This window comes from Aquarana catesbeiana, linkage group LG01, assembly GCF_042186555.1.
Source record: "Aquarana catesbeiana isolate 2022-GZ linkage group LG01, ASM4218655v1, whole genome shotgun sequence".
Lineage (NCBI taxonomy): Eukaryota > Metazoa > Chordata > Amphibia > Anura > Ranidae > Aquarana > Aquarana catesbeiana.
In genome coordinates this window covers 595,961,882-595,986,959 of record NC_133324.1, presented here as the reverse complement: position 1 = coordinate 595,986,959, position 25,078 = coordinate 595,961,882, and the positions used below count along the sequence as shown (strand labels likewise).

General features: G+C 44.6%; 1 protein-coding gene across 2 annotated transcripts in view; it reads right to left on the bottom strand.

Moving 5' to 3' along the window:
- The window catches only part of LOC141107581 (uncharacterized), a 337,458-nt gene that overhangs the window by 34,987 nt on the left and 277,393 nt on the right, over positions 1-25,078 (bottom strand). For both annotated transcript variants that reach the window (XM_073598426.1, XM_073598433.1), the window contains one exon: positions 23,371-23,514. In XM_073598426.1, coding sequence (XP_073454527.1) covers positions 23,371-23,514 — 144 coding nt within the window. The remainder of the gene's footprint in view (positions 1-23,370; positions 23,515-25,078) is intronic.

Here is a 25,078-nt window from a genome sequence, read left to right as displayed (position 1 = left end):
CCGCTGGCAACAAGTGAGTACACCCCTAAGTGAAAATGTCCAAATTGGGCCCAATTAGCCATTTTCCCTCCCGGGTGTCATGTGACTCGTTAGTGTTACAAGGTCTCAGGTGTGAATGGGGAGCAGGTGTGTTAAATTTGGTGTTATCGCTCTCACTCTCTCATACTGGTCACTGGAAGTTCAATATGGCATATCATGCCAAAGAACTCTCTGAGGATCTGAAAAAAAAAAATAGTTTGTCTACATAAAGATGGCCTAGGCTATAAGAAGATTGCCAAGACCCTGAAACTGAGCTGCAGCATGGTGGCCAAGACCATACAGTGGTTTAACAGGACAGGTTCCACTCAGAACAGGCCTTGCCATGGTCAACCAAAGAAGTTGAGTGCACATGCTCAGTGTCATATCCAGAGCTTGTCTTTGGGAAATAGATGTATGAGTGCTGCCAGCATTGCTGCAGAGGTTGAAGGGGTGGGGCGTCAGCCTGTCAGTGCTCAGACCATACGCCGCACACTGCATCAAATTGGTCTGCCTGGCTGTCGTCCCAGAAGAAAGCCCCTTCTAAAGATGATGCACAAGAAGGCCCATAAACAGCATGATCCCCTCTCTTCGGAGACTGGGCTGCAGGGCAGTATTCCAACATGATAACAACCCCAAACACACCTCCAAGATGACCACTGCCTTGCTAAAGAAGCTGAGGGTAAAGGTGACAGACTGGCCAAGTATGTCTCCAGACCTAAACCCTATTGAGCATCTGTGGGGCATCCTCAAATAGAAGGTGGAGGAGCTCAGGGTCTCTAACATCCTTGATGTCGTCATGGAGGAGAGGAAGAGGACTCCAGTGGCAATCTGTGAAGCTCTGGTGAACTCCATGCCCAAGAGGGTTAAGGCAATGCTGGAAAATACAACTAAATATTTGATCAAGGGTGCCTGTGACTATCACACTCCACATACAGGCATCCAGGAAAAAATAAGAGGCGCTTTGATATAATGTGCTAGTGCCTTTAACACAGTGATGGTGTGACCCTCTATATGTGTTCTATACACTATCCCAGAGTTATCTGATCTCACTCTGAACAAACCTATAACTATATATGATAAGCGTACATATCATAACCCTATAAGTGTGTAAGTGTCCTTAACACAGTAATGGTGTGACCCTCTAGATATATATTTCAACACTCACACGCATAGACAATTAACTATACGTCTCCAGTGTTACATAAATGGAGTCACCACATGTACAATCTGTATAATAAAGTGCAATAAATCCCAACATAAGTAAAGATAATAATCAGTCCAAAAATAGACGTGATATCACACGTGATGAATAAAAAATGTGTCCAAAGCAGGTGATATTGACTCTTGATCTAGGTAAAGGTGATACTGTGTCTCTTCCACCTTTCCCCTCGTGAACAGTGATTCCACTCCCTCAAGAAATGCACTCACCGACTTGTTTTGCCAGCATTTTCATGCAAGGCAAAAATCGCTTAATTACCACACATCAGAGTAAAAGGATCAATCGTTGTTCCACAGTGAATGTATAACATGAGGTCCACATGAAAAAAATAAATGCTCCAATAGTGTAAACCAGCAACACACATTTATTAAAACACTGCAATCTTCTAACAATCCACTCACATTTAGAACAATAAAATTCAGCCAGAGTAAAGTGTAGATCACATCAGACCAAATCCAGTGAAACCAAACATAACAAACGGTCACGGCGGACCCGAGGTGTGCTGATGCCGATTCTCAATCTCACCCCTCCCTTGATGGTCCTCCGTGCTGCTGTGCAAACAAAGCTCCTTTCCTATAGTGTAGTTAACAGCGCTGTGCGTCACGTCTCACAGCCACGCCCCCGACATGTTTCGTCATGAATTGACTTCCTCATGGGATAGGCTGTGCACTCTGCCACTCATCCCTTATATGCAAATCTCGCTAACGCCCATTGGCCGGCTATTCGCGCATGCGCACAACTCGGGTCCCCGTCACCTGGATTTCACTGAGAGCTCCGGTGTACGCTGCATTAAGGATCGGGCATATCAATAGTGCGGACTGATGTTCGCAACAACTTCCTTGTTCTACTAAGTGAAACACAGGCATATCTGTTAGATTAACAGACCGCTGCATATCAGATCCCTTATTACAAGGGGCATTACCTCACAGGCTCTCTCCAGCGCTGCAGGCTACGCTCTCACATTGTCTGCTGTATACCTTGTGTTATTCACCCAGACATCCATACTAAGAGAACCTCACTATCTCTATAAACTAAATGCAATCTACCACTTCTTCCTTGTAGGTGCAAACCCATAACCTGTCTATACCTACACAAAACATGGATATTAATCACATATAAGCGAGCTTATTGGTAAATAATTAATATTAAAATTAATAAAAATAGCGTATTAAAATTATTATTGTAAGCCATCTGATAAAAATTAATTAATTAGTTAAAATTACATATGTACCTCCTAATCCATAAGCATGTTAAGTAAATACAAATCACGGCAAAAAATGAATGATTAATTCATAATATATTAAATATTAATACGGAGGACAGCACCAACTATGCCCTGCCGCAAGCCACCCTTTCTCATCACACGTAGACAATAAGTATCGATACATGATGATGAGTCAAAAATAAACATATATCTAATACCTATTGTCTCGGCAGATAATTGATCCCCTTAAACAATCAAGACATGCGACTTCAACGTTTCATTCAATTACACAAATTACGTGTTAGGCCTCCCCAAAATCTATAAATTAAAAGTCAATGATAAAAATCTATAAATTTAAAAGTCATTGATAAAACAATTCAGGTCTAGCTCTATATTTAACCCCCTCGGGGCCAAACTCTTCATTAAAAATATCCACCGAGTTTCCCTTTGGGATAGATTCCTAACTCTGTTGGACCCCCTCCACGAGGGATGAATCACATCTATCCCACATTGCATTTAGTTTATAGAGATAGTGAGGTTCTCTTAATATGGATGTCTGGGTGAATAACACAAGGTATACAGCAGACAATGTGAGAGCGTAGCCTGCAGCGCTGGAGAGAGCCTGTGAGGTAATGCCCCTTGTAATAAGGGATCTGATATGCAGCGGTCTGTTAATCTAACAGATATGCCTGTGTTTCACTTAGTAGAACAAGGAAGTTGTTGCGAACATCAGTCCGCACTATTGATATGCCCGATCCTTAATGCAGCGTACACCGGAGCTCTCAGTGAAATCCAGGTGACGGGGTCCCGAGTTGTGCGCATGCGCGAATAGCCGGCCAATGGGCGTTAGCGAGATTTGCATATAAGGGATGAGTGGCAGAGTGCACAGCCTATCCCATGAGGAAGTCAATTCATGACGAAACATGTCGGGGGCGTGGCTGTGAGACGTGACGCACAGCGCTGTTAACTACACTATAGGAAAGGAGCTTTGTTTGCACAGCAGCACTGAGGACCATCAAGGGAGGGGTGAGATTGAGAATCGGCATCAGCACACCTCGGGTCCGCCGTGACCGTTTGTTATGTTTGGTTTCACTGGATTTGGTCTGATGTGATCTGCACTTTACTCTGGCTGAATTTTATTGTTCTAAATGTGAGTGGATTGTTAGAAGATTGCAGTGTTTTAATAAATGTGTGTTGCTGGTTTACACTATTGGAGCATTTATTTTTTTCATGTGGACCTCATGTTATACATTCACTGTGGAACAACGATTGATCCTTTTACCCTGATGTGTGGTAATTAAGCGATTTTTGCCTTGCATGAAAATGCTGGCAAAACAAGTCGGTGAGTGCATTTCTTGAGGGAGTGGAATCACTGTTCACGAGGGGAAAGGTGGAAGAGACACAGTATCACCTTTATCTAGATCAAGAGTCAATATCACCTGCTTTGGACACATTTTTTATTCATCACGTGTGATGTCACGTCTATTTTTGAACTGATTATTATCTTTACTTATGTTGGGATTTATTGCACTTTATTATACAGATTGTACATGTGGTGACTCCATTTATGTAACACTGGAGACGTATAGTTAATTGTCTATGCGTGTGAGTGTTGAAATATATATCTAGAGGGTCACACCATTACTGTGTTAAGGACACTTACACACTTATAGGGTTATGATATGTACGCTTATCATATATAGTTATAGGTTTGTTCAGAGTGAGATCAGATAACTCTGGGATAGTGTATAGAACACATATAGAGGGTCACACCATCACTGTGTTAAAGGCACTAGCACATTATATCAAAGCGCCTCTTATTTTTTCCTGGATGCCTGTATGTGGAGTGTGATAGTCACAGGCACCCTTGATCAAATATTTAGTTGTTGCACCATAAATTTAAAGGGACTGCTTCACATTGTTTGTGGAGAGATTTTTCACCACAAGGTTTACTATACTCACATTATTTTTCTTTTTACTTTTATCTGTGGAGGATAGGGAGCGCGGTGGAGGTGTTTTGGTTTGAAGGGCGGTTTATCAATCTAAAATACCTGATTATATTTAGTGCTGGAAAATAATGGTGGCCACACAAAATATTGACACTTTGGGCCCAATTTGGACATTTTCACTTAGGGGTGTACTCACTTTTGTTATCAGCAGTTTAAAAATTAATGGCTGTGTGTTGAGTTATTTTGAGGGGACAGCAAATTTACACTGTTATACAAGCTGTACACTCACTACTTTACATTGTAGCAAAGTGTCATTTCTTCAGTGTTGTCACATGAAATGATATAATAAAATATTTACAAAAATGTGAGGGGTGTACTCACTTTTGTGAGATACTGTAAATAAAGGTATCAATTTCAGACCCAGGAGGGACTTGTAACTCGCCGTTGACCCAACACCCCCTCCTTCATAAAGGAAGGGAAGACCAAGGGGCAAGAAAGGCCTGAAGACCCACTGTTCTGTTCTGTGAGCACCCCGGGATGTGGCGGCGTGCGCACCGCTCGGGGGGCCGGGTTAATCAGTCCTGTTCTCCCTCCCATCTCCTTACTATCAGCTGTACCCTTGACAGCTGATTGGGGAGGGAGGGAGTTATATACTCAGTAATGTCCTCACATCCTCCTCATTTGTTTGCTGGATGTCGAGACGAGCGGTGACAAATCTTTCCTGTTCAAGGTAAAAAAATCTACCTCTTTTAAACCTTTTCACCTGCCCGTGATTCAGCTTTTTCTAACTGGCTATATATCATATAGTGTGGATCATTGTTCCTCTTTCTGTCTGCCTAAATGGAAGTATGCTTTGGTTCATCCTTTATAGTTCTGGGCATCTGGGCACCTTTAATTTAACATCTAATATATAGTAATGTTTAAACAATTAAAAACAAGAAATTAAAATCAAAATAACATACAAAAAGTTTTCTTAAAAAAAAAAAAAAAAAAAAAACACTTTATTGATGAAATATAATGGTGCATTTAACAACACCCATTGCTCTATATATGTCAACATTCTCTATTTATATATTTAAATTAAGTTTTGTTTTAACAAGATCTTGCTTACATTATACAGGCTACAGATAGATACCTATATTTATTATTGCTATTTACTTTATAGCTGTGGTCCAATACTCTTCTACAACACATCTGCTCCTACCTTGTGGGAATAATATTTACTATCAACAGGTACCGAGCATTTTCATTTATGCTTCAATTTATACAAAAAAACTACGGTTACCATTATACTTATAGAGTGTTTGTCTACATTCTACAGGGCTTTTTCCTTCTCGGGCCCCAGTGGGTCTTCAGGCCTTTCTTGCCCCTTGGTCTTCCCTCTCTTTGTTGGGGAGGGGGTGTTGGGTCAACAGCGAGTTACAAGTCCCTCCTTGGTCTGACATTGATACCTTTATATACATGTACAACTAAGGATTTTTTGGATGAGAACTTGAAAGCATGTGTACTCTGGTATGTTTTTAAAGAGACAACTACTGGAATGTTAACTATACCGTCACAACATTTGTAAGTGATTTTTCAACATTGCACTTTAACAATAATGTATATCACTAGATATTAATGTCAATATTGTGTACTCATTTACTTATTGTTTTATCCTAGAAACATAATTTCTTCTTGCTAAATACCCCTGAAGAAGGAGACAACTTAGTACTCTGAAACGCATCGGGTGCAAGAAGTATAGACTGTATTGTATTACATTGTCTATGATGGTGTATAAGTTTTAGATATGTGTAAACATTCAGTGTTTTTTATGTTTTCTATACATTTCTCTAATAAATATTTTTGAAATTATTAAAACACTCAACTAAAATCTTCTTAAAAAATTATCGTGCCTTCAAAGTCCACCACATAGGGGATTTTTCTTTTTCTTTTCCGGTTGCATTTTTAGGTTCTTTTTGAGGCTTTTCCTTGTAGCTTTTTAACACCTTTTTCTGTCACTTTTTAAACATTTTTTTTTCCTTTACTTCAGCCTACTAATTAAGGGGATTGGTTAATTGGTCACAGGTGCTTAAGGCTCATCTTTGAGCTTGCTAGAAACTGGAACTGGACTAAGTGGTGAGTTAAAAAACCAGAGTTGAAAACTAGAGGTTGTAACAGGGGTCAAGTACCTGTGTAGGGTGAGGTAATACCTGTGTATTGTGAGTACCTGGAATGTTGTCTGAGTAGTGTGTGTGTGGATCTTTAGTACTTGCGTATTGTGTCTGTGTGTGTACTTTGGTCAGCGAGTGCACGTTGGTCAGCGGGTGCACGTTGGTCAGCGAGTACCTGTATATTGTCTTGTTGAGTACCTGTGTATTGTCTTGTTGAGTATCAGTGTCAGGAAGATAGTTGTTAGCTAATTTGGACAGGGTATAATCCCCAATCCTCATTAAATTAGTAGGTACGATGCGATTCGGTGTACATCTTGCGGCATGTATGTGTTCCTTGATCATCTGATCGAGGACGAATACTGCTGTGCAAAATGTAAGCACATTGTTTCCCTGGAAGCCCAGGTTCTGAATCTGTGGAAGCAACTGTCAGCACTGAGAAGTCCCTGCATACTAAAGGACAGCCAGGAACGTACACGGCAAGTCCTGGCAGGGGCCAGCACAGAGGCAGGTGGAGACAAAGAGGTGCAAGCAGTAGGAAAGTGTAGATGGGTGACAGTAAGGAAGGGTAGAGAGGGAAGTGCCAGGGAGGCCGATCCAGGGCTGGAGCATGCCAATAACTACGCCCAATTGAGTGACATTGGTGAAACCAGTCAATGACCAGCACTGCTGGAGCTGAGGGACTCTCCTAGCTGCCGAGGGAAGAACTCCTCTAGTGAGAGTGAGGGGAAAGCGAAGGGAAAGGAAAGACAGATTCTGGTGTTAGGGGACTCAATTCTTAGAAGGACAGAGAGGGCAATCTGTAACAAACAGCTCCGAACTGTATGTTGTCTCCCGTGCGCTCGGGTTTGGCACATCATGGATCTGGTGGACAGATTACTGGGAGGGGCTGGGGAAGACCCGGCTGTCATGGTGCACGTTGGCACCAATGACAAAGTCAGAGGCAGATGGAGTGTCCTAAAGAAGGATTTTAGGGTCTTGAGAGCTAAATTGTGGAAAAGGACCTCCAAGGTAGTATTCTCAGGAATACAACTGGTACATCGAGTCACACCAGAAAGGCAGAGGGAGATTAGGGTAGTAAACAAGTGGCTGAAGTGCTGGTGTAGTTAGTAGGAGTTTGGGTTCGTGGAGGACTGGGCCGACTTCTCAGTCGATCACCAGTACTATAGAAGGGACGGACTGCACCTAAATGAGGAGGGTGCAGATCAGCTGCGAGTAAAGATGGCCAAAAAGTTAGAGGGGTTTTTAAACTAGGCGACATGCGGGAGGGCCCAGAGGTAGAGATAGTCAGCACGTAACATATTCCAGAGGGTAGTATTGGGGGGCAATAGTGGTAGGTTGACTGAAGCACATAAACCCAAGGTAAGTATAGTAACAAGTCCTAGTTGCAATCTCGGAACACCCAATAAGAGGATAGTATGCGACCGGCCTAAACTACGTAAACCTATGTTCACCAATGCCAGGAGCCTGGCAGACAAGATGGGTAAAATAAAGATACTGTTGTACAAGGAGGATTTGGATTTTGTGGGAATTTCAGAGACCTGGTTCAACAGCTCTCATGATTGGCTGGCAACCATTCAAGGGTATACCCTTTTATTGCGGGGATAGAGAGGGTAAAAAAGGGGGAGGGGTATGCCTATATATTAAGAATAACGTACAACGTACAAGTGAATGTGAGAGATGACATCACTAAGGGAGCTAGGGAGGAGGTGGAATCCTTATGGGTAGAGCTCCAAAGGGATAAAGCTAAGGGGAAAATATTACTGGGAGTGTGCTTTAGACCCCCTAACCTAAGGGAGGAGGGAGAGACGGATCTCCTATCACAAGATGGATTAGCAGAAAGGATGGGAAGTGTTATCATAATGGGGGATTTTAATTATCCAGACATAGACTGGGCGGAGGGAACCACACATTCATCTATGGCTCGCCAGTTCCTAAATGTCTTGCAGGACAATTTCATGGTTCAGATGGTAGACGCACAAACTAGAAATAAAGTATTACTGGATCTACTGATTACCAACAATACTGACCTGATCACAGACGTGGAAATACGGGGCAATTTAGGAAACAGCGATCACAGGTCAATTGGCTTCAGTATAAATCACACAAATAGGAAACCAAAGGGGAATTCAAAGACACTGGATTTCAAAAGAGCCAACTTCCCATAACTACGAACCTTGTTAGAAGGCATAAATTGGGATAAAATCTTAGGAACAAAGAATGCGGAGGAGAGATGGGTTTGCGTTAAAGCGGGGGTCCACCTATCTATCGTTTTTTTTTTTTAGTTCATTCACAAACTTTTCTTCTCAGCATTACATACTCACATATTGTGTGTAATATGTCCGCCTGTGTCAGATTTCGTCGGAAAGAATAACTTATATTATTCACTGCAGGCGGTTTCCATCTTCATTGTGGGCATTTGAAGCCCACAAGCATTTATTTCCTGGATGTGGTGAATGCTGTGCTCCCAGCATTCACCGCTCGTTCCCGCACATGCTCAGTGGCATCCTGGGAAGCCTGAGACTAGCTCCCAGGAGTCTGGGAGAGGCTAGAAACACGCCTACTCCCACGGGAGGAAAACCAGGAAGTGCAAAGAAGAATAGAAAAATAAAAGGTAATTACGGCGATTTAAATTTTTTTAAACGGCATGTCAGCATCTAGGCAAGGAAGAGAATACATACAGATATTGTTCAAAATTTGGGTGGAACCCCGCTTTAAGAGAATATTAAATAAGGGCATTAGACAATACATCCCATTGGGTAATAAATTTAAAAGTGCGAACAAAAGTCCTGGATGGCTTAACTCCAAAGTAAAAATGCATATAAAATAAAGGAGAAGGCCTTCAAAATACAAGGTTGAGGGATCATAATCAGCATTCAGACTTTATAAAGAATGCAACAAGAAATGTAAGGGTGCAATTAGGGCGGATAAGATAGAACACGAAAGACACATAGTGTCGTTAAGTGTGTAAACAGTAAAAAAAGGGAGGATAGACCATATTGGCCCCATAAGGAATGAGGAAGGACATTTGGTTACAAAGGATGGGAAGATGGCAAAGGTATTGAATTTATTCTTCTCCTCAGTCTTCACGAGGGTATCGGGGGGGCTTCAGTAACCAAAACTGCAGTGTTTATTCTTATGACACATCAAAGGAAGCACCTCCATGGTTAACAGAGGACAAAATTCAAATTAAACTTGGGAAACTTAACATTAATAAATCACCGGGACCAGATGGCTTGCATCCGAGGGACTTAGGGAACTCAGTCAAGTAATTGCCAGACCATTGTTCCTAATTTTTACTGACAGTCTACTGACTGGAATGGTACCAGGTGATTGGAGAAAAGCCAATGTAGCACCAATATTTAAAAAGGGCCCAAAATCCCTGGGAATTACAGACCAGTTATCCTAACATCAATAGTATGCAAGCTCTTGGAAGGGATGATAAGACACTATATACAAGATTTTAGTAACGAGAACGGTATTATTAGCAGTAATCAGCATGGATTCATTAAGAATCGTTCTTGCCAAACCAATCTATTACCTTCTATGAGGAGGGGAGTTGCCGTCTAGATAAAGGAAGGCCCGTAGACGTGGTGGATCTGGATTTTGCAAAAGCATTTGACACAGTTCCCCATAAACGTTTACTGTACTTGGAATGGTCAGAGGTGGGTAGTGGGGTCCCCCAGGGACAGGCTGGGACCAGTCCTATTTATTTTGTTCATAAACGACCTGGAGGATGAGGTAAACAGTTCAATCTCTGTATTTGCAGACAATACTAAGCTAATCAGGGCAATAACTTTGCCGCAGGATGTGGAAACCTAAAGGATCTGAACAAATTAATGGGGTGGGCAACTACATGGCAAAAAAGGTTTAATGTAGAAAAATGTAAAATAATGCATTTGGGTGGCAAAAATATGAATGCAATCTATACACTGGGGGGAGAACCTCTGGGGGAATCTGGGATGGAAAAGGACCTGGGGGTCCTAGTAGATGATGGCATGCAATGCCAAGCTGCTGCTAACAAAGCAAACAGAATATTGGCATGCATTAAAAAGGGGATCAACTCCAGAGATAAAACGATAATTCTCCCGCTCTACAAGACTCTGGTTCGGCCGCACCTAGAGTATGCTGTTCAGTTCTGGGCACCAGTCCTCAGGAAGGATGTACTGGAAATGGAGCGAGTACAAAGAAGGGCAACAAAGCTAATAAAGGGTCTGGAGGATATTAGTTATGAGGAAAGGTTGCGAGCAATGAACTTATTCTCTCTGGAGAAGAGACGCTTGAGAAGGGATATGATTTCAATATACAAAAACCGTACTGGTGACCCAACAATAGGGATAAAACTTTTCAGCTAAAGGGAGTTTAATAAGACACTTGGCCACTCATTAAAATTAGAAGAAAAGCGGTTTAACCTTAAACTGCAAAGAGATAAGACAAAGCAACAGGCACCTCTTAGTAAGACTGTTTGAAATTTAATAGCCAAATGCATTAAAACACTCACAGGTAAGTATCTGTTATCAGGTACATGGTAGTCATCCAGTGTAGTCACATTCAATCTCTGCAGTCAGGATGGTTGTGTGCTCTGTTTGTCCATTCAGCCGGGGTCCTGTTCCACAGGAGACTTCCGGTATTCAGGCGGGATCCAAAGCGAGGCTTGGAGCGCAGCTAGACGGTCACAGAGAGGGCTGGAGTGAAGAGTTCAGTCAAGTGACGTTACTGCCGCAAAGTGGCACGTTTCTCAACATGCGCACCGAGGGAATACACGAGGTGCGCTCTCCTTTCTCAAGCTCATGTATTCCCTTGGTGTGCATGCTGGTTCAGAGTCCAGGGAAGGATGAGCCATGACAGGAGGTGAGAGATTTCAGCCCAGTCCAATCTGTTCCACTGGAGAAGCCAGCTGCAGAAATCCACCCTGTCAGCCCCCCCTGGAAGGAGCCAGATCATGATGATTGTTTGTTTTCAGGTAAGCCAGTGGGGAGTGGCAGTGGTGGTGAGATTGATTGGGGGTCTCCCAGACTGGAAGTGGAGTTTGGGATGTTGGAAGCAGATATGTAGTAGTCCTCAGAGAGTGAGCCTGAAGAGGAATGGGATTGGGGGGATGCTCAGGAAGTCAGAGATTTGCAAGCAGGACAGTCTGAGGGGGAGGTAGGACAAATGGAGAGGTCTGAACAGGCAGAATGGGCAGCAGAAGTGGAGCAGCTGTTGTCCTGTGCAGATGGACTGCAACTAGACTGTACAAATGTCCAACATCGAGTCTAGGTGGGACCGTCGGGCAGCTGGGGCAGGACACAGGCCCAGAACACAGCCTACAAAGTTTGGATTATACAGGCATGTGTTCTTCCTGGGCAAGGCAAGTTAAGGGAGCTCCCCAGATTCTCACATTTTTCTTATGGGATGCCCTTGCTCCTGACGCAGGAGCCATATTTGTTTTTTTCTGGCCAATGAGGACATGGAGGGCTCTGCAGGGCAGGTCTCTGGTACTTCCCCCTGGTTCTAGAAGCTTGGAGAAGCTTCTGGAAGTTAGTGGGCAGAGGGTAGGGGGTCCTGATCTACAGACTTGAGGGAATATGGCCAATCCCCAGCCAGAAGGCACTGGCGGGGTGGCTGGGTCAGCCCTTAAATATAGTGGAGCCTGGCAGTAGGCTCCAGGTAGAAGGTGGAAGATGGAGTGCTGAGGGTGAGGGGGGTCTTTGAACCACCCAGGCCTTCAAGCCTCCTCCTCCTGCACCCTACATGGTTACAGCTCCTGCATCTCTTCTGGTGAACTCCCCCTAGGAAGCATGTGACCCCAGCTTATATGTGAGTCCCGCCCCTGCCAATACAATTTAACGATTGGTCCAGAGCTCTCCACATAAGCTGCCTGCCACTCAGGTCCCAAATCCTGCCTCCCTTCCAATACAATTTCACTGCAAGGATGAGGGGACTTCCTTGAGCCAGAGTGTAGGTGGCCACACCCCCCTCTATTCTAACACTCACACCCTCAAATAAACAACCAGGCCTAAGGAAAAAATGCAAGCCATGGCCAAATTTACCTATCACTAATTACAGAAACACACTAAGCACCCACCTGAATGGGGTGGGCGCTACATACACCACCTCTAAAAATCAGTTTGCGAAGGAAAGAAATAATGAGAATTGAAAAATGTCCCTCTTCATACAAAGAGACAGGCATCTCAGATCCTTCTTATTTTAAGCAAAGAAAAACATAGAGATAACATCAGTAGGATATTCACATTAATTTTGTACAATATATATACACAGCCTATCTATAGGTCCCTATAGCTAACAGTCCATACAAGCAGAACCAGAGCATTGCTTCCTCAGGAGGAACGCTCTGTTTGCCGCAAGTCTTCATCTGTTTCCACAATGAGGATAGACAGCTGTCACATCCGATGATTCCTAAGAAAAAAACAAATAATATTCATCCTAGTCTACAACCTAACTAATCAATTCACACTTCAACACCCAGAAGGGGTTATTATCCTCTGCCAGTTGACAGACAATCAAGAAACCAGATTGGCATGGATATTTCTGCCAGAATTGTCATCCCCTCAAAAGAAATCTAAAAAGATTCCTGCAGGATGCAACCTGAGCAGACACGCCAGTGATAATATACATGCGTCCGTAGGCCAAACTACTTTCTGTGTGGCTTCTAAACAGAAGTCACAAAGAGAAAATGAACAGGGACGGCACGTTCTAGTGTCCATAACACCTGCTTGTCAGGCAGCAGAGCTGCAGCCCTATATAGGCAGTTAATGGGGAAAACCCACCCTAACCCAGCTGCCCACTTGCAGTCCATAGGTAAACCAAACTTTCAAAACGCATCTGTGGCGGCTACTTTTGCCATAGTCCTGCTCACAGATAAAACCGAGGGTCTGGTAACCTTTTGCAAGTTTCCCCTTTTACAGAGATGGAGTAACTTCGAGTGTGTTGCCCCGCTTTAAGAACCAGAACTTTGTCCTTGTAAATGGCTCTCCCAAGCTTCCACTCTCTGTAAATGTCCCGGAACCTGACCCACACCTCACTGTCAGATGTCCGTTGGGGCTTAGGGACGTGAAGGCAATCCCAGATCAGGTCACTCCCCCACTGTTCCCGGGAGGCCTCAACTGTGTCCATGACCTGCTCCGGCACGTAGGGATAGTCAAAACCCCATTCCTGTGCGACTCTCCTTTGGACATCCCTCTGAAATTGCGACAGCTGTGGCAATTCCTTGGGCCTTCCCCGCCAAGGCAGAACGCATGAGTCTGGGGCTCTGACAGCCCGTTGTTGAAAGGAGAATGGAAAGGAGAAAAAGTCTTTGTTGACTTAGATGAAAGTCTAATGGGGGCTACTGAGGGTCTTGGGAAAATGGATGTACTTTACGGAGCTCCGGTGGAAGCCTCCACTGAAGTAGAGCTCTCCAGAAACCACTCATCATCTTCACTGGAGTCACCTTCTTCTGGAGATGACCATTCAAAGAGGCGCTCCATGGATCCATACTTGTCCAGCACCTTTGGTGACCCTCAGTCCACAGCCCGGCCCTTGCCTACCCTGTCCGGCTCACCCGAGGGTTCCCCTCCTGCAACTGTGGCTCCTTCCGGACAGGCTCAGCAAGGGGCTTACTTAGAGCGGCCGGCTCCTCAGGTTATTCTTCTGGGGATTGCCCGCTAATACTGACAGTCCCCAGGTCCCTGGCCAGGCCACAGGCTTCCCCAACAGGTCCTACCTGAACCTCAGGCACCTCCAATTCCCCTGAACCATACGGGAACTCCTCCGCTGCAGACACAGGTGACACACGGCCCTCTCCGGCCTTCCAGGTCATCTGGACTTGAGACAGACAAAGTCCGGTAGCAGAACTGGCAAAGTAATATTGGACCTCCTGCTGTACAGGTCCCAGGCGTGTCAGTTGCATACCACAATGCCCACACCGGGCCCAGGTGCTGACTCCCATAGTAGGCTTCCGAAAACCGGGACATAACATGCAGAGTCTCTCCACACCCTCAACTACTCCAAGCGCCAGTCCTCTGGTGAGCTCCAGGCAAATACCGGTGTCCACGAGGACCTGGTCCTGCTGATCAGATAACCGCTGCATGGCGGGTGTGCTCCGAACACTCTCCGCCATCTTCCTCCACCTTGAGTGTGGCGCGTGGCTTGCTGAACGCTGGTATCTTCTCCTCCTGGGCATGGCTTCGCTCCTTCACTCGTTAATTCAGCGCGTGAGGAACTGTAACTACATTTTCTTGGTGCACCCCAATGACACCTGGTGACAGGCACTGTAGAATTGCAGGTTAAAGCAGCAGTCACTAATTTCACAGTCAAAGAAAATGTTCCTCTTGTGATGTCCCACTGTAAGAGAACAATTTCACCATAGTCTCCAGCCATGCCACCCCCCGTGTCCATGTTTCCAAGGGCAACAGCGGCATCCACAGACCTCACACACATCTTCAACTGTGATGCAGGTCAGTGTTTAAATCCGATGTAGTTGCCATGGGTAACGGTTTGACAATAAAGATAATCTCGGTGGGACCTCCATGTAGCGCACTACTCCCTTGGGAGCTGCAAAGTTGTTCATTACCTGAAACTGTAACTTTATTCTTTAACTCTGGTATAATAAATAAACAGAGGATATGAGATGCCTCTATAAATTCTGGTTCCTGTGTACTTTCCTTTAGTGAACTGACCAGCATCACTCTGAATAATGCCGTGAATAAAAGTTTCCAAAGTCCCAGGCCTCCACTGCCTAATTCTGGACTCTTGTAATCAATCCATGTCAGTTCTGGAAAGTGTCCCTTATTAGGTCCTTGGACACATAGCAAGTTTACGGATAAGCACCACTGGGTTGCACTCCCTTTGCTCACTCCAAATCAACAGTCCATGTTACTCACAGAAAGTCGATTCCCAGTTTCCTCCATCCGCTTTGTTCCTACTTCCTCCTCCTCATGGTAGTCTGGCACACCCCCGGCAGGGGCATCCGGTTTCTCCTCTTGCTCTACATGGTGATGACTGCTCCTGCTATCCAGCACTGGGGTCTCTGAACCACCTGGGCCTTCAAGCCTCCTCCTCCTGCACCCGTACTTCTCCTGCTATCCAGCACTGGGGTCTCTGAACCACCCAGGCCTACAAGCCTCCTCCTCCTGCACCCTACATAGTTACAGCTCCTGCATCTCTTCTGGTGAATTCCCCCCAGGAAGCATGTGACCCCAGATTATATGCGAGTCCCGCCCCTGCCAATACAATTTAACGATTGGTCCAGAGCTCTCCACATAAGCTGCCTGCCACTCAGGTCCCAAATCCTGCCTCCCTTCCAATACAATTTCACTGGAAGGATGAGGGGACTTCCTTGAGCCAGAGTGTAGGTGTCCACACCCCCCTCTATTCTAACACTCACACCCTCAAATAAACAACCAGACCTAAGGAAAAAATGCAAGCCTTGGCCAAATTTACCTATCACTAATTACAGAAACACACTAAGCACCCACCTGAATTGGGTGGGGTCTACACCCGCATGCCCAATCCCGCCTGCCAGGCCATTTCATGTGGCCATGGCACCTCTCCTGCAGCTGCAGCAACCCCCGTGTTACTGCCCCCACCTGGTCTCAGCATATCCAGATCTGGTGCTTCCCCATGCAGCAGTAGGGAGGCTTGCCCCCCAGACCCTGCACTTTCTGTTTCCCAGCTCCGCCCCCAGCTTCTTCCTGGCAGTAGAACAAGGTAAGGGGTGCACTGTGATGTAAGGGAGGGTGTGGGACTGGTGACTTCTGATAGTGGGGGGGCTCTTGACCTCTGATGTAAGGGGGGTGCTCTGGACATCTGCCTAAAATTATTATGAGTATAATATCATTCTATGCCGGTTGAAAAGAGGGTCGCACATCACTGGTATCATCCACAAGAAACTTTTTTGGAGACTGCTCAGACGTAACACCATGGCAAAACCATATTCTATCTGAGCAGCCTCCAATATAGTTTCTTGTGGATGATACCAGTGATGTGTGACCCTCCTTTTCAGACTTGCATCATGTGCTACAGGCATGTGAGTGGGTTCTGTGCTGGTTTGCACCTGCTTTTCCCAGCTTAAGCCTTAGACCCCTTTCACACTGAGGCGTTTTTCAGGCGCTACAGCGCTAAAAATAGAGCCTGTAAAGCATCTGAAAAAAGCCTCAGCTGCAAATCCAGTGTGAAAGCCAGAGTGCTTCCACACTGTGGTGCTACGCTGGCAGGACATCACAGAAAGTCCTGCCAGCAGCTTCTTTGCAGCGGTGGAGGAGCAGTGAATACACTGCTCCTCCTCCACTCCTCCCCATTGAAAACAATGGGGCAGCGATGCTATACTGCCAGCAAGTGCCCCTGCAGCGGCGTTTTGTGGGCAGATTTAACCCCTTTTCGGTCGCTAGCGGGGGGTTAAAACCGCCCCGCTACTGACCGAATAGCGCTGCTAAAATGCCTTTAAAGTGGCACTAAAAATAGTGCCGTTTTACCGCTGACGCCCAGAGTGGCTCAGTGTGAAAGGGGTCCTCAAGTGATTGTAAACCCTCTTTTTTTAATTTTTTAAAAAATAACAAACATGTCATACTTACCTCCACTGTGCAGCTAATTTTGCACAGTGTGGCCCTGAACCTCCTCCTCGCATCAGATAATCCCCTAGGAGAAGTGCTCTCCCAGGGGGTTACCTTGCGGGCGCGCTACTGAGTCCAGCATTTGCGTCTACAGACATGAATGCCGGACTTGCCCTGCCCCCGGCGCCCGCATCATTGGATTTGATTGACAGCAGCAGGAGCCAATGGCTACACTGCTATCAATCTATCCAATCAAGAATCGGGACCCCGTGGAGAGAGGGAGAGCGCGTCTCCACCGACGGAAATATGGGGCTCGGGTAAGTAAAATAGGGGGGGGGGGCTGGGGGGCCGGTCACACTGCCAGGTGTTTTTTCACCTTAATGCATAGGATGCATTAAGGTGAAAAAACGAGGGTTTACAACCCCTTTAAGTTATTACTAAAACCAGTAATAATTGAATGCAGAGGCAATCCTTTAATATGATGAAGAGTAGATACATTTATATAGTCTAATGGCCATGAAAAATACAGCTTTCGGCACGATCGTATGATAATTGGATCGTTAGTACAGAGCTTTCGAGAGCCGATCACGAAAATTCATCCGATATTATTCGATCAGACAAGCACGAATATTTTCCTTGTACGATACCAGATCGTACGATTTTCATTTAGTCAGTATAGCTGTCGTCCGAAAATACAATACAAATACATTACAACACATTACATCACTTTCGATTTTTTTTTTCTGTCGTACGAGAATTTTCATGACTTTAGTAACCTATTCAATTTCTACTTGCGACTATTAAGCGAAACCGGCCCTTTTGAGGGCAGCCATAATGCTAAAGCGGCCTGCAATGAAATTGAGGTTTACCCCCCTGCTATAGTACATTGCTGCTTACTCCTCCTCTTATCACCTCTGTAATTCAGAAGGCAGGCTCTGTGAGCCTAGGTTCACATTGGAGCGATATGTCATGCGATGTGAGAGATCAAATCGCATGACAAGTCGCAGCCTATTGATGACAATGGCACTGTTCCAATCGGTGCAACACCGATTTTGCGGCGCCGCACAGATTTGCAAAAGTAGTTCCTGCATTACTTTTGCGGATTTCAGGTGCGACAGTTTTTGTAGCTGCTGACTTTTATTTATTCCACAGGTGACTGGAACTCCACTTTAAGCTCCATCATGTTCAAGAGGTCAGCAGACAGGCCATAGATGAGGAGGTACATAAAATGTTAGACTTTGGAAAAATTGAAGAGGACAGCTCTGAATGGTATAGCCCAATAGTTCTGGTTTCCAAGACTAATGATTCATTTAAATTTTACAATGAAATTGAATGAGGTATCAAAGTTTGATGCCTACCCCATGCCAAGGGTGGACCAACTCATTGAAAGGTGGGGTCCAGCCAGATTCATAACCTCCTTTGTCCTTACTAGGGAATACTGGCGGGTGTAACTAATGAAGGAGGCAAAAGAAAAGTCATAAATCACAACTCCAAAAGGTTCTTTCCAGTTCCAAAAAATTGCCTATGGCCTACAGGGTGCTCCCACTATATTTTAGAGAATGATTGATGAGAACTTTAGGCCTCATCAATAGTTTTCAGCAGTTTACAAAAAAAAAAAAAAAAAAAATGAATACTATTTTAGTCGACTAAAATACATCTAAGACTAAAACACTTGAGATGACTAAAATACGACTAAAACTAAAATGGCATTTTAGTCAAAAGACTGAAACTAAAATGGCATTTTAGTCAAAAGACAAAAAGACAATGTGACAGACCTAGCCGGGACAGAGGCTTTTGGAGAGGACTGAATGCAGGCCTCTTGCCTTTCGACTATGGACCCTGGATTTTAAGGGAACAATACTCTTTGTAAGGTGTATGCCTGGGGACCCTGAACTAATGTTATTTTAGATTCAAGTCCATGTCCCCCCAAAACACAAAACTCTGGGAACCCCGTATGTGCCATATTATAAATAGTGACTGCTTCACAATGTTGTGTATATATTGTGTGTTGCCTCATGCTGTTGTGTACTGTTTGCGTGCTAGTTTGGGGTGGGGCTGTATTCCACTGTTCTATTGTGTTTGTCTGCCTTGGATCACAGGATGTGTATTTTTATGGAGGGAGGGGGGATTCCTCCAGCAGCTCTCCTTGCTGATAAGACTGTGTGCTGATGAGATGTTGGACACACCTGACCTGTGTGTCCATTGTCATTGGACAGTTTGGCCCACCCGGTTTTCCAAGGGTGGGGAGAAAGAATCTCTGAGTTATTTTATCTGTTGTGTCCATGTGTGAAAATAAAGGAATTGATTCCTGTTTGACCCTCAAGACAGAGCCTCGTCTCGTATTTGGGGGGGAAGAATTATTCGTATGGGGTTCTTGTTCGGCTGATCGGAGTGTTCGGTAGCTGCCTTTGTGTTCGGAAATGGAATGTCCTAAACGGCTTTAACCCCTTTCATACTCGGAGTGTCGATACAACTGGTTGACAACAGCGGGATCATGCTTCCTGGCTGTGAAGACGTCCAAACCTCCACCTAGATCCAAGATCGGCATAGCAGACTTCAGTCACCCCAGCGGAGATATGGATCTTGCATCAAAGTTCCCGGGGCTGCTGCGGATCGTCCTTTCGGCAATCCCCAGGACTGTGTCTGCGGATGAATACCTGGAGCTCGGGCAGAAGATTCGGGTAAGACACTGGATTAGAGCCCTCCAGGTTGCTGGTATGCAACAGGGCAAGTGCTTTCCAACCCCAGAGCAGCAGGCCAGTGAACAACAGGAGTTACGGATGCAATTCCTGGGCGAGCGGCCCCAGGATCAATGGGTGACTGAGTTGGACAGGCTGGTCCAGCAGGAAATAGAGCTGGACAATCGGTATCGGGCTCTGCAATGGCATGCGGAGGAGGAATATTTAGGGGAGACAACAAAATGCTCTCCGGAGGGATATGACTTTGGTGGCCCTGGATTGCTGTGAGTGAGCCTTTCAGATTGTTTTGTGTATGGCGATGAAGGGGAACCTACCCTTGAGGACCTGCGAGGATACAGAGAGGCTATGCTCAGTCTTGCAGGGGTCTCAGAGCTTAAACCTGATCTAGACTATTTGCTAAGGAAGGAACAGCATCTGGAAAGGGTGTACAGGAAACTGCTAGAATGCGTTCAGCAGCATGCCAGAGAATCAACAGTGGAAACTCCGGAGATTGCCGTCTCCAAAGCTGAAGTGCTGACAACAGGGCAGAGCTCTGCTAACCTCTGCCCAACACCAACAGCAGCTTCATCCTCCCGGAGAGAAGAGGCGGTTTGCCTTTCTCCCACAATACTGACAGAGACATGGGATTTTCTGCCAGCAGCATCAGTGGCGTCACCAGAAACTTCTGCAGCTGAAGCGATGGCCACCGGACAGAGGGTCCAAGACCTCTGCCCCACACCTGTGGCAGTTCTGGAGGACCAGAGTGAGGAGGTGGTGGTCACTCCTGAGCAGCAGATCAGGACCCAAGAAGAGAATGCAATCTGCACCTCACAGCTGCAGCTTGAGCTGATATTGGTGGATGGGACTGCGATCTCCACTCACAGCAACCCAGCAGAAGGGCTGGTAACAGAGCAGAGTGCTGCTAGCCTCTGCACTCACCTAACAGAAGAGGGAGTTCCTGTGGTAGTGGAGGGGATTTGGCCTTCACTGACACAACCTAAAAAATTGGTGCGCACTGGGACAGGAGGATGTCAGCCATGCTTTGCAAGCACTGGGGGATTTTCACCTACCAAAAGTGGATGGGACTTCAGTCTCCACTTGTATACCCCAGAGATGCTGGGCAGTCAGCCCAGATCCCCAACAGCATGATGGACTGAGCCCAGTCACCCTGTCTTCTCTCCAGAAGAAGAAGCTGAAAAGACTCCAGGGAGAAGGGCCAGTCCAGGCCTCTCCACAGCGGTGGGTGTGTTCTCTGAGAGAGGCAGAGGTTGGCTGGGTGACTAATGCTCTGTTTGGGACACTTTGTTTGGGGTATTGTGTGGATACCGGCATTGGGGGACTGGAACTATGGACTAACTTCGGAGTCAACCCGTCTGGGGTCTCCTCCTGTGTTAGTCTCCTGCCGAAAGGGGAGATGTGTGACAGACCTAGCCGGGACAGAGGCTTTTGGATAGGACTGAATGCAAGCCTCTTGCCGACAGATTATGGGCCCTGGATTTTAAGGGAACAATACTCTTTGCGAGGTGAATGAGAAATCCAGTCTGATCTGTACTAATCGGACTCAATCTTGTATATATATATATATATATATATATATATATATATATATATATATATATATATATATATATTGTATTTTGTCTCATTTTGTTGTGGACTCTTTGCTGTGATCGGTTATGGTGTGGCTGTATTCCATTGTTCTATTATGTCTGTCTGCTCTGGATATTATGGGATGTTTCTCTCTATGGAGGGAGGGGGGATTCCTCCAGCAGCCCCCTGCTAAGACTGTTTACTGAGGAGAAGTTTGAACACACCTGACCTGTGTGTCTATTGGACAGTCTAACCCGCCCTCTTCTACAAGGGTGGGGGGAAAGAGTCTCTGAGTTATTTTATCTGTTGTGTCCATGTGTAATAATAAATGAGTTTGTTGTTTGCCACTCCAAGACTGTTGTTGTCTGGTGACTGGGTGGGCTAAAGGGTCTTGGATAGTGCTGGTTCTGGACAGAGGAAGCATTTACGGTGGACAGAGACCTGTTTGAGGACAGGGGTTCGTCACAGACTATGACTAAAACTAAATTGAAATTTGACATAAAAATGAACACTGCGCTACCACATAATAATATGAAAGGGGCATCTATTAAGCTGCTAAAAGAAAAAAAAAAGGAAAAGGCTTTTCTTATTTTTTTCCTTGATATTTAATGTTGGTAATATATTCAGGTAATATGTACAATGGCATTACAGTCAATAAAGTTTACAGTTTTTGTTTATTATATTTTTTATGGTTGTAGATGTGTTTTGTCAAAAAGCGATATTTTTGTTAATGAAACTTGGTTTTATTTATAAAGACCTTATATATCGCAATTGCTAAATCTGGGTCTGTAGTGCATGTTCAAACCTTAATACCATAAATAATATGTTAATAGATTTTTACTCCAGGAGTATATAATGAGTTTGGCAATTCTAAAAAAAATGCCTTAAATAATGCATTAAAATGTTACTAAACCCATTAGATTTTAGTAGACTAAAATGTACTGGAGATTTTAGTCGACTAAAATACAACTAAAACTAAAACAATTTAGATGACTAAAATACGAATAAAACTAAAATGGCATTTTAGTCAAGAGACTAACTAATTCGAAATTTGATGAAAAAAAATGAACACTGTTTGCGTGCAGGCAGTCCCATTCATGTCAGTTGGAATGCAATGGCTGCATTGATACAGCCCATGCACCAGATTTGACAACTGTGTGGAAGCAGGTGTGTGCGGGTCCCCTAATGCAGATCCAATGGACATGAGTGGGACTGCCTGCAGGGGATGGGATGCATAGAACAACTGTGCAGTCAAACGCTGCCCTCACATGGGGGCGTACACTTAAGGGCACCCATGTGAACGAGGCAAGTCTCTTTAGTTTTTTTTTTTGTTGATGCAACAGTCACAAATAAATACCAGCAGGAAGCACTTCAACACACCTTGGTGCCCGGATTACCTTTCTACAAGCTCTCCATTTATTGTTTGCAAATGTATGGAAACTGATAGACCTCTGTTTTTAATTAAAACATTAGGTTAACTGGGTTTCTATCACTACCCAACAGGTCTTTGTGCTGGAAAACATTTGTATTTGGCTTTTATTTATTAGCCTCCCCAATCTGTACCTTCTAAGTAGCATGGTGTTCTTTTAGACCACCATCAGGATGGATACATTATAAACGTATTAATTGCTTTCCACTTTATGTCACTCTAATTACTATAATAAATGTGTTTTTTTCCCATCAGTTTTTTGGCAACAGCCTTCTACCTCCTGTGGTGTAAAAAAAGCACCGTGGGTGGCAAAAAGCATTTAAATATGAATTTTATCTAGATAAAGCTGAAGGTAGACATAAATCTGCATTATATTTCCATGACAGGTCTCATGCTCTAGCCTCCCTTTATTGTACACAAGTTCTAGGAAATGGACACAGAGCTGCCAGGAACACTGTATGATGTATGGCTCAGGCTCATTGAAATACAGCCTGACATTCCCGGGAACTGGGTGTGAAATGCATTGAGTGGTATTCATTTTAATTATGCCTCATTTTTTCATTCTGCTAAACCAAAGTTATATTGTAAAAAATGTACTCACCTTTACTCTCCTTATCCATTTCTGACAACATCAGGTGGCAAAGGTCACTGATCATTTTTGGTTCTTTATTGGGGTATAAATCAGAAATCAGAATCTGTAAAGACTCGTAAGTCAGCGTACTTGACGTCAAAGTTTGGTAGAACCCTGTTTAAGTAAAAAAAATAACAAAATACACATAATACGCATGGCTTCTAGTATATAGAAATGTGTTAATTTGTACAGACAATAAAAATAAAAACTAGGACTTGTCTAAAATTTGCTAATAAAGTCCATTTTTTTATGCTCTACAGCTAATTTGATTACTGTATTTACCAGAAGATTACCCTGATCTATCCCAAGTCAAATACATATTTTAGGGTCCTATGAAATTCACAGTAAGCCCTGTAGGTTTGTAGGAAGTAAGTGACTCACAGTTGCAGCCCATTATAGTGACAGCAGCCCAGACCCTATCCAACTTTGTGAGCCGCATAACAAAAGTGCCCTCTCCCTCTGCATGTAGTTGTTTTGCCAGTCACACATTATTATTATTATTATACAGGATATATATAGCGCCAACAGTTTGTGCAGCGCTTTACAACATGGGGCAGACAGTACACTTACAATAAAAATCAATACAGGAGGGATCAGAGGGCCCTGCTCGTTAGAGCTTACAATCTAGAAGGGAGGGTCAAGTGGAGACAAAAGGTAATAACTGTGGGGGATGAGCTGATGGAAAAAAAATGAAAGTACAGTTGTTAGGTTTGGGTAGGATAGGCTTCTCTGAAGAGAAGGGTTTTTAGGGATCTTCTGAAAGCTAATAAAGTAGGAGATAAGCGGACAGATTGGAGTAAGGAGTTCCATAGGATTGGAGAGGCTTTGGAAAAGGCCTGGAGGCGAGCATGGGAGGAGGTGACAAGGGAGCTAGAGAGCAGGAGGTCTTGAGAGGAACGAAGAGAACGAGTAGGTTGGTATTTAGAGACTAAGCTAGTGATGTAGGTGGGGGCGAAATTGTGGATGGCTTTGTACGTAGTTGTTAGAATTTTGAATTTAATTCTTTGGCCGAGCGGAAGCCAGTGGAGGGATTGACAGAGAGGAGTGGCAGACACAGAGCGATTGGTAAGGTGGATGAGTCTGGCAGCGGCATTCATAATGGATTGAAGAGGTGATAGACTATGTAGAGGTAAGCCAATGAGAAGGGAGTTGCAGTAGTCGAGGCGAGAGATGACCAGCGAGTGAATTAAGAGCTTTGTTGTGTCATTGGTTAGAAAGGGGCGTATTTTGGAGATGTTGCGGAGGTTTAGGCGGCAGGATTTGGACAGTGATTGGATGTGTTGCTTGAAGGAGAGTTCAGAGTCTAGGACTACACCTAGAACCTTGGCATGTGGGGATGGGCTTATAGTTGTGCCATCGATTTTGACAGAGAGATCAGGGGAAGAGGCATAGGGGGAAGGAAAAATTATAAGTTCGGTTTTGGCTAGATTGAGTTTAAGGAAGTGGTGGGACATCCACAGACTGATATATCTGAGAGTAAATTACTGATACGTGAGGAGACAGAGGGAGTGAGCTGAGGGGTAGAGAAATAGATTTGGGTGTCATCAGCGTAGAGGTGGTATTGGAAGCCATGGGAGGCTATCAGTTGACCCAGGGAGGCAGTGTAGATTGAAAATAGTAGAGGTCCAAGAAGAGAACCCTGAGGGACCCCAACAGAGAAAGGAAGAGGAGAGGAGGA